Source organism: Scylla paramamosain, unplaced genomic scaffold (genome assembly GCF_035594125.1).
Source record: "Scylla paramamosain isolate STU-SP2022 unplaced genomic scaffold, ASM3559412v1 Contig35, whole genome shotgun sequence".
Classification (NCBI taxonomy): Eukaryota; Metazoa; Arthropoda; class Malacostraca; order Decapoda; family Portunidae; genus Scylla; species Scylla paramamosain.
Window position 1 is genome coordinate 56,890 of NW_026973700.1, and position 10,611 is coordinate 67,500.

Genomic DNA, 10,611 nt, shown 5'->3' on the forward strand with positions numbered 1-10,611 from the left:
GCTAGTCACTTTTATCCACGTTGCCACATGTGGATGAATTTATACCTGTTCCATTTAAGCTCAAACACTGACAAGGACACTCAACAAGTGGCATTTCCTTGTCTTCTCCATCTCAGCCCTAGACATCTGCAGACGAGGCAAGCGTCGTCACTGAAGCCAGAGGTGTAACACACCCCAGAATCAGTCATCGCTGCAGGAGGAGTTCATCGTGGCTGTCATTCAAAAAGTCTTCTAGGGATTCATTATTCATATTTACTTGTTGCAAGCTGCCGGCGCATGTTAAGGTAAGATAAATGATAACAGACAGGACAATGTCTTACCAGTAAGAGGACAGACCTCCCGTCACGTGTCTCTGCCAAGTCTGAGAAGTAACTGGGCATTGATCTGAGAAGTAATTGCTATTCAAATGTTGAAGAAAGAAGTATATTAAAACTAATGTTTCTTTTCTTCACGTTGAAAGTCAGTCAAGTCAGCAATGCAATGAAAGTCAGCAGCCAGACAACGCAACTGTTGCTTCATGAATCAGTCTGCCAACTTTTTTTTCCTACTGGCACAGACAGAAAAGGTCACGTGGCTGCTCCTGCGAGGCGATGGAAGTCATCAAATACAACGATTTTTCCAATGCCCGCCTCCCCAACTCCCGCCGCCAGTGGTGTGATATGAGGAGTAATCTTATCACTCTTTCCTCGCTTGTCGGCTGTTGGCGGTGGCGCGAACACGGACTGTGCCTCTGGTGGCATCACTGCTGGCGTTGGCAAGCAAGGAGGAGATGAGTGTTGAGGCTGCTGCAGCGCCGAACGAAAGGGAAATGGTGATATTCACGGTGATATTCACGTAGCATCGGCAATCATTATTTCTGTGTCTTGTATCAGGTCTGTACCTCGGCAGTGCCTGTGTGTTCATATTCTTTGTCATCACTGAAACACTAAGTGAGGGCCGGAGGGCCGAGGGAGGTATCAGTGTGAAATGAATTCAGGATACCTTGTTAATATATGTTACATACATACACACACACACAATATATATATATATATATATATATATATATATATATATATATATATATATATATATATATATATATATATATATATATATATACACTCACACACACACAACTCAGGACACCTCCCAAGCGTGGTGGGTGAGCCTGTACAGCCTACCTGTGGCTCCAGGCCACAGGTATTCGTGACAACACACCAGAGTCGCCAGCTGTGAGTGAACACTTTGTTCTCAATGGACGTGGCACTTCAAGGTCAAGTGGTGGAGTTTGGGCAAACAATTACACCGCTCTTGTATCTTTACTGTTGTGTATATCCCACACCATTATTGTGCGCACGAGTAGTCTGTCCCGCGACTATGAAATATTTCTGTCGCGCGACTGTCGCTGTGTCAGGGATCCCACTGTGATGAATACACACACATGCTTATAGTACTCGAGGAGGCGTTGTGTAGCTAGGACACCTGAGAGTGGCGAGGACTGTGGTGCAGCTGATTCAGGCGCCAGCACTGGTCATGAATGTAACTGTTGTGTGATCTGTGTCGTTGTCTGCTGGCAGACACAGACGAGAGAGAGCAGCACGCGCCCCGCATCCCGCCATGGCGTCCAACCAAACTGACTCATCAGAGGAATGGTTTAGGAAATGGATGACACACCGGCCAACACAGGTAAGGCATAAATGGTACTACTGGTACTCTTATTCTTCTTTATCTTATCATCTTCATCTTCATCATTATAGTTTTTATTACTGTATAATTATTAGAAGAGTTATAGGAGAGTCAGTTAGAGGAGAGGAGTTGATCAGACGAAAAGCTTTTGATTCTACCCTGTGTAAAAAAGCGGTATGAGTGGAACCCCCCAGATATGGGATATATATCCATACAGAATTACCAGCTGGAAGGGTGAAAAAAAAAAAAAAACTGACAAGGACGACCCAGAACGACTAACTTCACAGAAGTTGCTTAAGCTAGAGATGAGATGTGAAGTTTCCAGTTCAGATTATAAGTAAAGGACAGACCGAGGATGTTCATTGCAGAAGAAGGGGACAGTTGGGTGTCATTGAAGAAGAGGGGATAGTTGTCTGGAAGGTTGTGCCGAGCTGATAGATGAAGGAATTGAATTTCTGAGGCATTGAACAATACTAAGTTTGCTCTGTGCCAATCAAATTTTAGAGAAATCAGAAGACAGGCGTTCTGTGGCTTCCCTGCGTGAAATTTTTACTTCCTGAAGGGTTGGACGTCTAGACGTGGAAAAGTGCAGGGTGGTATCATCAGCGAAGGAGTGGATAGGACGAGAAGTTTGGTTTAGATGACCATTGATTAATATTAGGAAGAGAGTGGATGACAGGATAGAACCCTGAGGAACACCACTGTTAATAGATTTAGAAGAAGAACAGTGACCGTCTACCACAGAAGCAATAGAACGGTCAGAAAGGAAACTTGATATGAAGTTATAAAGAGATGGATAGAAGCCGTAGGAGGGTAGTTTGGAAATCAAAGGTTTGTGCCAGACTCTATCAAAAGCTTTTGATATGTCTAAGGTAACAGCAAAAGTTACACCAAAATCTCTAAAAGAGGATGACCAAGACTCAGTAAGGAAGGCCAGAAGATCACCAGTAGAGCGGCCTCGACGGAACCCATACTGGCGATCAGATAGAAGGTTGTGAAGTGATAGATGTTTAAGAATCTTCTTGTTGAGGATAGATTCAAAAACTTTAGATAGGCAGGAAATTAAAGCAATAGGATGGTAGTTTGAGGGATGAGAGAGAGGGCATGGAAAATCACATTGCGAAGGATTTTAATAGGTAGCATGAAGTAGTCAGAGGGTGGAGGAGAGGGAAGAACAAACCCTGAATTATCCAAGGTAGAGTTTTTAGCAAAGGTCTGAACGAAGAGTTCAGCTTTAGAGATAGATGAGATGGCAGTGGTGCCATCAGGAGGAAAAAAAGAAGAAGCAAAGTTATTGGAGATGTTTTTGGCAGAAGTCACGAAGGGAGTTAGATCTTGAAAGATATTGACACTTTCTATTAATGAAGGAGTTTTTGGTTAGGTTGAAAACAGACATGGCATGATTCCGGGCAGAAATATAAAGGGCATGAGATTCAGGTGATGGAAGGCTCAAGTACCAGTTTGTGGGGCACCTCTGTATCATCTATGGCACGAGAACAGGCTGTGTTAAACCAAGGTGTGGAAGGTTTAGGTCGAGAGAAAGAGTGAGGAATGTACGCCTCCATGCCAGACACTATCACCTCTGTTATGCGCTCGGCACACTGAGACGTGTCTCTGACATGGAAGCAGTAGTCATTCTAAAGAAAATCAGCATAATAGCTCCTCAGGTTCCCCCAAATTAGAAGAGCCAAAACGCCAAATGCAGCTCCACTGAAGAGAGAGGAAAGCCAAAGCTGGTGGTGAACATTGAAGTCTCCAAGAATGGAGATCTCTGCAAAAGGGAAGAGGGTCAGAATGTACTCTACTTTGGAAATTAAACAGTCAAAGAATTTCTTATAGTCAGAGGAGTTAAGTGAGAGGTATACAGCACAGTCAAATTTAGTTTGAGAGTGACTCTGTAGTCGTAGCCAGATGGTGGAAAACTCGGATGATTCAAGAGCGTGGGCACGTGAGCAGGTTAAGCCGTTGCGCACATAAACGCAACATCCAGCTTTGGGTTGAAAATAAGAATAGAGAAAGTAGGAGAGAACAGAAATGGGGATACCCTCAGTTGCCTCAGACACCTGAGTTTCAGTGAGGAAAAGAAGATGAGGTTTAGTAGAGGTGAGATGGTGTTCTACAGATTGAAAATTATATCTTAGACCACGATTGTTGCAGAAGTTAACGAAGAAAAAGTTGAGAGGGGTCAACAAACTTTAGGTCAATACCAGAAGAGCAGCCTGACCTGGGGACACTTGTGGTCACCTCCTCCGAGGCTGGTGAAGGAGTCGCCATGTAAATTTTGAATTGTGACTGAAGAGTGTGTGTGTGTAATTATTAGATGCATGTAGTTTTGTGTGAAGGAAGAGTTGTCTTTAGAGAGCAGGCTGTGACTGCCCCCTTGTGTCGTGACACACAAAGGGAAACGTTCAGTGAGGTCACAGCTGGGTTTAATGATAAGTTCACAGCACCCCCTGAACAGTGCTTTAGACCTCACTGGGAGTAATTATCGTTTCGGTAGGTGTCTGCTGCCTCCTCCTCCTAAATAGTATAAACTAGTATATAAAAGCAGTATAAAGTAGTTTATAATTGACAGGAGGAGGCAGTAGACACCTGCCGAAACGATAATTACTCCCAGTGAGGTCTAAAGCACTGTTCAGGGGGTGCTGTGAACTTATCATTAAACCCAGCTGTGACTTCACTGAATGTTTCCCTTTGTGTGTCACAACACTAGGGGGCAGTCACAGCCTGCCCTCTAAAGACAACTCTCTTCCTCCACACAAAACTACAAGCACCTAATAACACACACACCCTTCACTCAAAAATTTCAAAATCATGGCGACTCCTACACCAGCCTCGGAGTCCCCATCTGGGGAGGCGACCATAAATGTCCCTAGGTCGGACTACCTTTCTGTCGACGACCCTAAGTGTGTTGACACCCCCCTCAACTTTTTCTTCATTAACTTCTGCAACATTCACGGTCTAAGATCTAATTTTCAATCTGTAGAACACCACCTCTCCTCTTCTAAACCTCACCTTCTTTTCCTTATTGAAACTCAGGTGTCTGAGGCAACTGACAGTAGCCCCTTTTCTGTTCCCTCCTACTTTCTCTATCCTCATTTTCGATCCAAAGCTGGATGCTGCGTTTATGTGCGCAATGACTTAACCTGCTCTCGTGCCCACGCTCTTGAATCTTCCGAGTTTTCCACCATCTGGCTACGACTACAGAGTCACTCTCAAACTAAATTTATATGTGCTGTATACCTCTCACCTAACTTCTCTGACCATAAGAAATTCTTTGACTACTTAACTTCCAAAGTGGAGCACAATCTGACCCTCTTCCCTTTTGCAGAGATCTCCATTCCTGGAGACTTCAGTGTTCACCACCAGCTTTGGCTTTCCTCTCCCTTCACTGACCATCCTGGTGAACTAGCCTACAACTTTGCTATCCTCCACAACCTAAAGCAATTGGTGCAACACCCTACTTGTATTCCTAACCGTTTTGGAGATGCGCCCAACATTCTTGATCTTTTCCTGACCTCTAATCATTCTGCTTATGCTGTCACCCTTTCTTCTCCGTTGGGCTCCTCCGATCACAATCTCATATCTGTATCTTGTCCTATCGCTCCAATCCCTCCTCAGGATCCCCTAAGCGAAGTTGCCTCTGGCGTTTTGCCTCTGCTAGTTGGGGGAACCTGAGGAAGTATTTTGCTGATTTTCCTTGGAATGACTACTGCTTCCGTGTCAGAGACCCGTCTTTGTGTGCTGAGCGCATAACAGAGGTGATAGTGTCTGGCATGGAGGCGTACATTCCTCACTCTTTTTCTCGTAATAAACCTTCTAAACCTTGGTTTAACACAGCTTGTTCTCGTGCTATACATGATAGAGAGGTGGCCCACAAAAGGTACTTAAGCCTTCCATCACCAGAATCTCATGCACTTTATATTTCTGCCCGGAACCATGCCAAGTCTGTTCTCCAACTAGTGAAAACTCCTTCATTAACAGAAAGTGTCAAAACCTTTCAAGATCTAACTCCCCTCGTGATTTCTGGCATCTAGCCAAAAATATCTCCAATAACTTCGATTCTTCTTCTTTCCCTCCTCTACTTCAACCAGATGGCACCACTGCTATCACATCTCTTTCTAAAGTTGAACTCTTCGCTCAAACCTTTGCTAAAAACTCTACCTTGGACGATTAAGGGCTTGTTCCTCCCTCTCCTCCACCCTCTGACTACTTCATGCTACCTATTAGAATTCTTCGCATTGATGTTTTCCATGCCCTTGCTGACCTAAACCCTCGGAAGACTTATGGACCTGATGAGGTCCCTCCTATTGTTCTCCGAAACTGTGCCTCCGTGCTTGCACCTTGCCTAGTCAAACTCTTTCAGCTCTGTCTGTCAACATCTACCTTTCCTTCTTGCTGGAAGTTTGCCTATATTCAGCATGTTCCTAAAAAGGATGACCGTTCTAATCCCTCAAACTACCGTCCTATTGCTTTAATTTCCTGCCTATCTAAAGTTTTTGAATCTATCCTCAACAAGAAGATTCTTAAACATCTATCACTTCACAACATTCTATCTGATCGCCAGTATGGGTTCCGTCAAGGCCACTCTACTGGTGATCTTCTGGCTTTCCTTGCTGAGTCTTGGTCATCCTCTTTTAGAGATTTTGGTGAAACTTTTGCTGTTGCCTTGGACATATCAAAAGCTTTTGATAGAGTCTGGCACAAAGCTTTGATTTCCAAACTACCCTCCTACGGCTTCTATCCTTCTCTCTGTAACTTCATCTCAAGTTTCCTTTCTGACCGTTCTATTGCTGCTGTGGTAGACGGTCACTTTTCTTCTCCTAAATCTATTAACAGTGGTGATGCTCAGGGTTCTGTCCTGTCACCCACTCTCTTTTTATTATTCATTAATGATCTTCTAAACCAAACTTCTTGTCCTATCCACTCCTACGCTGATGATACCACCCTGCACTTTTCCACGTCTTTTCATAGACGTCCAACCCTTCAGGAGGTAAACATTTCACGCAGGGAAGCCACAGAACGCTTGACTTCTGATCTTTCTAAAATTTCTGATTGGGGTAGAGCAAACTTAGTATTGTTCAATGCCTCAAAAACTCAATTCCTCCATCTATCAACTCGACACAACCTTCCAGACAACTATCCCCTCTTCTTCAATGACACTCAACTGTCCCATTCTTCTACACTGAACATCCTCGGTCTGTCCTTTACTTATAAGGTGAACTGGAAACTTCACATCTCATCTTTAGCTAAAACAGCTTCTATGAAGTTAGGTGTTCTGAGACGTCTCCGATAGTTTTTCTCACCCCCTACCTGCTAACTCTGTACAAGGGCCTTATCCATCCATGTATGGAGTATGCTTTACATGGATGGGGCGGTTCCACTCATACTGCTCTTCTAGACAGGATGGAATCAAAAGCTTTTCGTCTCATCAACTCCTCTCCTCTAACTGACTGTCTTCAGCCTCTCTCTCACCGCCGCAATGTTGCAATCTAGCTGTCTTCTACCGCTATTTTCATGCTAACTGCTCTTCTGATCTTGCTAACTGCATGCCTCCCCTCCTTCCGCGTCCTCGCTGCACTTTCTTTCTTTCTGACTTTCTTCTTTCTCTCACCCCTATTCTGTCCACCTCTCTAACGCAAGAGTTAACCAGTATTCTCAATCATTCATCCCTTTTTCTGGTAAACTCTGGAACTCCCTGTCTGCTTCTGTATTTCTACCTTCCTATGACTTGAATTCCTTTATGAGGGAGGTTTCAAGACGCTTATTCATCAATTTTTGACCACTGCTTTGACCCTTTTATGGGACTGGCATTTCAGTGGGCATTTTTTTCATTGGATTTTTGTTGCCCTTGGCCAGTGTCCTTCCTACATAAAAAAAAAAAAAAAATGGAATAGTAGTAGTAGTAGTAGTAGTAGTTGTAGTAGTAGGAGTAGTAGGAGTCATCGTAGTAGTAGTAGTAGTAGTAGTAGTAGTAGTAGTAGTAGTAGTAGTAGTAGTAGTAGTAGTAGTAGTAGTAGTTAACAACTAATGTTTATATCATAGAGTATTAGATATGGTTGGATGCCACAGTCATTAGCGGGAGCTGGGGCTAATGACCTCCAAGTAATGGAGCCCCTAACTGACACATCAATAAACATGGGGTGGAGGTATTAGTAGTAGTAGTAGTAGTAGTAGGAGGAGGAGGAGTAGTAGTAGTAGTAGTAGTAGTAGTAGTAGAAGTAGTATTAGTATTAGTAGTAGTAGTTGTAATGCCGTTATTAATGTAATGAATATGGCAAAAATGAGCGTGCATTCCTCCTTTGCGTTTTTTTTTATCTAACCTTGTGGTAGGTGAGCAATTCATGGCGTCTTTTATTTTTGTCTTAGGAATTAAAAGGTATCAATTCTACTCCCCTCACACACACACACACACACACACACACACACACACACACACACACACACACACACACACACACACACAGAAACTGGTTGCAGCCGTGGAAGAAGGAGGGAAGGCAAGGGTGAGGTCGGCCATCGCCAGGGGTGCCAACCCTAAGGTCACCATCCCCACTGATGCAGGGCTGTCGGTGTGTCTGGTGACTGTGGCTGCCAGCAAGGGCCACCACCACCTGCTGCGTTGCTTACTGCAGGCGGGGCTGAGCATAGAGGGTGGAGGCACCACCGACACGACACCGCTGATGGAGGCTGCCGGGAAGGGCCACACCCAGACAGTGAAGGCACTGCTGACCCTCGGTGCGAACCCTCTGGCGACGGATAGTAAAGGTGAGGCTGTGCTGGTGGTGGTGCTGGTGGTGGTGGTGGTGGTGGTGAGGCTGGTTGTGTGAGTGGTAAGGGTGGGAGTGAGTTGAGTGTGGTGGTGATGATTTTAGTGGTGGTGGTGGTATGGATGTGGGTGATGGTTGGGTGGTGAAGTAGGTGGTAAGGGAAGAGGTTCGTCTTGTGGTGATGGTCATGGTGATGGTAATGGTTGTGGTGGTGGTGGTGGTGGTGGTGGTGGTGGTGGTGGTGGTGATCGTGGTGATCATAATGATGGTCATAGTTGTGATGACAGTGGTGGTGGTGGTGATGGTGGTGGTGAGGATAGTGGAGATGGTGATTGTGATGGTGGTGATGGAGGTGGTGGTGGTGGTGATGGTGGTGGTGAGGATAGTGGAGATGGTGATTGTGATGGTGGTGATGGAGGTGGTGGTGGTGGTAGTGGTGGTAGTGGTGATAATGATGGTGGTGGTGGTGGTGGCGGTAACGGAGATAGCTGAAATGGGGATTGTGGTGGTGGTGGTAGTGGTGGTGGTAGTGGTGGTGGTGGCGGTGGTGGTGGTTTGTACCTTTCAAATGACGATATCGTCTGTAATGGTAATTAGCAGTACGTTTATTTAATAACTTGGTTTTGCTTCATTGTATCATCTTTTTGTCCGTGTTATTAGTGTTACTTTTACAATGAGTTTTATTACTGTAACAACTGTCTGCGTAGTGATGCATTGCCACTGTGTTATGCATATTAAAGTAAAACAAAAAAAAAAGTTTTAGTGATAATTAAATTGTATGAATTACAATTTGAACCTCTCTCTCTGTCTCTCTCTCTCTCTCTCTCTCTCTCTCTCTCTCTCTCTCTCTCTCTCTCTCTCTCTCTCTCTCTCTCTCTCTCTCTCATCCTGAACGAACGAACGAACGAACGAATGAAGGGACAGGCATATTAATCTTGATGATTAAAATAACAATAACAACAACAACAGCACTAATAATAATAATAATAATAATAATAATAATAATAATAATAATAATAATAATAATAATAACTTCTCTCCTTATACGTACACCCACCCCACACACACACACACACACACACACACACACACACACACACACACAGGAAGGACGGCCCTCCACTATGCTGCACTGTTTGGCCAGCAGCAGTGCGTGGTGGCCCTCACGCCTGTCACCCCTCCCACCCCCGTACACCTCGAGGCAGTCACCCCGGTGCACGCCGCCAGTTACCGTGGCCACGTGGAGGTACTGGAGGAGCTGGCGGGTGCTGGCTGGCCCCTCACCGCTAGGGACAGTGATGGCAACACACCCCTGCACCTTGCTGCGGCGGGCGGCAGTGTGACATGTCAGGAATGGCTGGAGCAGCGAGGTGGTGACCCGCGCGTGCAAAACAAGGCAGGACACACACCCAGGGACACGGTAGGCAGTGGGGAGGGGCATGAGGGTGAGGGGAGCGGGAGGGCAGGTAGGGAGGCAGCAGCACCACTGCACCACCACCACCACCACCACACCACCACACCACCCTCACACATTATTACGTTCTTTATCATTACCTGAAAAAAAAAAAATTATATATATATATATATATATATATATATATATATATATATATATATATATATATATATATATATATATATATATATACATATATATATATATATATATATATATAAAGTAAAATTTAATAATAATAATAATAATAATAATAATAATAATAATAATAATAATACAACTACTACTACTACTACTACTACTACTACTACTAATAATAATAATAATAATAATAATTAATAATAATAATAATAATGATGATAATAATAATTACTATTATTAATATTGTTATTATTATTATTATTATTATTATTATTATTATTATTATTATTATTATTATTATTATTATTGTTATTATTATTATTATCATCATTATTATTACTAATATAAAATACTACTACTACTACTACTACTCCTACTCCTACTCCTACTACTACTACTACTACTACTACTACTAATTAATAATAGTAATTATTATTATTATTATTATTATTATTATTATTATTATTATTATTATTATTATTATTATTATTACTATCATTATTATTATTATTATTTTTCTTTTCAATATAAAATAATAATAATAATAATAATAATAATAATAATAATAATAATAAT

The 10,611-nt window shown here is 43.1% G+C and overlaps 1 protein-coding gene across 6 annotated transcripts in view; it reads left to right on the forward strand.

The window, feature by feature from the left end:
- The first annotated feature begins 696 nt into the window (after positions 1-696).
- LOC135097891 (serine/threonine-protein phosphatase 6 regulatory ankyrin repeat subunit B-like) overlaps positions 697-10,611 on the forward strand; it is a 47,974-nt gene continuing 38,059 nt past the window's right edge. Inside the window, exons 1-3 of one of the 6 annotated variants that reach the window (XM_063999994.1) lie at positions 697-811; positions 1,560-1,668; positions 8,136-8,436. In XM_063999994.1, the coding sequence (XP_063856064.1) occupies positions 1,600-1,668; positions 8,136-8,436 (370 nt within the window). In that variant the 5' untranslated portion in view covers positions 697-811; positions 1,560-1,599. Of the gene's footprint in view, positions 873-1,123; positions 1,669-8,135; positions 8,437-10,611 lie in introns of all 6 variants that reach the window. The other 5 variants (XM_063999996.1, XM_063999997.1, XM_063999993.1 and 2 more) reach the window with 5 other exon arrangements.